This window comes from Primulina huaijiensis, chromosome 14, assembly GCF_012295235.1.
Source record: "Primulina huaijiensis isolate GDHJ02 chromosome 14, ASM1229523v2, whole genome shotgun sequence".
Classification (NCBI taxonomy): domain Eukaryota; kingdom Viridiplantae; phylum Streptophyta; class Magnoliopsida; order Lamiales; family Gesneriaceae; genus Primulina; species Primulina huaijiensis.
Window position 1 is genome coordinate 6,639,763 of NC_133319.1, and position 2,334 is coordinate 6,642,096.

The window sequence follows — 2,334 nt, forward strand, 5'->3', positions numbered from 1 at the left end:
AATCATTCTATCTCATTGTAAAATATAGTGTGAGTGTGTATAAAAGTTCTAAGTTCCAATATATTTTTCATTTTCCAAATTATGAGTGATGTTTTTAGTGTTGATCAAAAGTAAGTTCATGGAAAGCTAAATCTATTATGTCAAGGTGAAGAGGATGAATTCTTGGTGAAGTAAGATTGTTTATATTTTGTATATTCTTTCTTTATTTCTTTTCATTTTGCTAATTTCTTTTTGTTGTAGGTATAAAAATGAATTATTTGTTGTTATCAATTTACATCAAATGCTTGATACCATTGAAGTGGTTATCTTGATTTGTTGTTTAATTTTGATACAATAAATATTTCAACAATTATTATTGTTATATTATACATATATATATATATATATTTATATAATTATATCATATATTTCATTTAGACGATAGCGTGGCTCTGCCGGTTGTTCTAAATGAAATATTATGATATCTAACAATCTAAGATTTACTTTGTCGCAACTAACTTCTACTTTCCGCATCTAACATTTACTTTGTCGCAACTAATTTCTACTGCATCTAACATTTACTTTATCGCAACTAATTTTTACTTTTCGCATCTAACATTTACTTTATCGCATCTAACATTTACTTTCCGCATCTAACATTTACTTTATCGCATCTAACTTTTACTTTCCAACAACTAACTTATTAAATCATATATTTCATTTAGGCAATAGCGTGGCTCTGCCGGTTGTTCTAAATGAAATATAATGATTTAATTTAACATTTATTTTATGCAGTTATATATTTATATAGTTATATATATAATCATAGGTACCATATATAAAATATCGGTGAATTCGGTATTTATTATAGTGGGAACTATATTATATTAGGTGTGTGTTTCAATATTTAATTTTCTTGGAACCATTATTTATGGTGGTTTCCTTTGTTTTACTTTTAGTTAAACAATATTGCTTAAACCAAGAATAAATTCTCGAGCCTTGACAAAATTTATAATTTGTAAACTTCGTTCTTGCATTTGGTAATCTATAAATTAATAAATTTAAACTTAAAATAACATCTCTGTGGATCGATCTCGTACTTACGAAATATATTACTTGCAGACAACCTACACTTGGGTGAATTATAATTTAAGTAGTAGCAGAAAGGTAGAAGTCCTTCCTACCAATACTTGCGAGTGTGGAGTTGTCTTGCCAAGGTAGCAGTACCCACTCCAAAGAAAGTAAAGATATGACCAAAAACTGTTGATTGCATTTTCATTGGATATGCTCAAAATAGTAGCGCGTATCGTTTTCTTGTACATGAATCTCAAATACCTGATATTCACAAGAATACGATAATAGAATCAAGAAATGCTCATTCTTTGAACACATGTTCCATGCAAATCTAAGGAAGAACCAAGTTCATACAAAAGATTATATGAGACAATTGATAAAGAACAAGAGCTTGATCAAGATATTGAATCTAGACGTAGCAAGAGAGCTTGGACTGAGAAACCCTTTGGTCCGGATTTCATCACTTTCATGATGGAAAGTCAACCTCAAAGCTTCAAGGAAGCTATGAGTTCATCTGAGGGACCTCTATGGAAATAGGCTATCAATTCCGAAATGGAATCCATTTTACAAAATCATACGTGAGAATTAGTAAATCTTCCTCCGGGAAGCAAACCACTAGGCTGTAAATGGGTTTTCAAAAAGAAAATGAAATCAGATGGAATCTTAGATAAGTATAAAGTCAGATTGGTAATCAAAAGTTACCATCATCATGAAGGGCTTGATTACTTTGACACATATTCTCCTGTATTGAGAATAACATCTATTCGTGTGATACTTGCGATTGCCGCCTTGCGGAATCTTGAAGTACACCAAATGGACGTAATGACCGCTTTTCTAAATGGAGATTTAGAAGAGGAAATTTATATAGACAACATGAGGAATTTTCTGCGACTGGGCAAGAAAATAAGGTTTGTAAACTGGTGAAGTCTCTGTATAGCTTAAAACAAGCACCAAAGCAATGTCACGAAAAATTTGATAAAGCAATGATGGAAAATGGATTTAAATTCAGTGAATGTGACAAATGTGTATACATAAAAACCACTGAAAATGGATATGTCATTTTATGTCTTTACGTAGATGACATACTTATCATTGGTAGTAATGATAAGATGGTCAAATCCACCAAGAAGTTATCTAACTCAAGATTTGACATGAAAGATTTGGATTTAGCCGATGTAATCCTTGGAATTAAAATTCATAGAACATCAGAAGGGCTAGTTCTAAGTCAGTCACATTATGTTGACAAAATACTTGAGAAATTCAATAAGGATGGCTCTGCAT

The 2,334-nt window shown here is 30.8% G+C and overlaps 1 protein-coding gene across 1 annotated transcript in view; it reads left to right on the forward strand.

The window, feature by feature from the left end:
* LOC140957942 (uncharacterized) overlaps positions 1 to 1,977 on the forward strand; it is a 13,352-nt gene extending 11,375 nt beyond the window's left edge. The window contains exon 10 of the mRNA XM_073415363.1: positions 1,769 to 1,977. Within this exon, the coding sequence (XP_073271464.1) occupies positions 1,769 to 1,977 (209 nt within the window). The remainder of the gene's footprint in view (positions 1 to 1,768) is intronic.
* Positions 1,978 to 2,334: the final 357 nt, after the last annotated feature.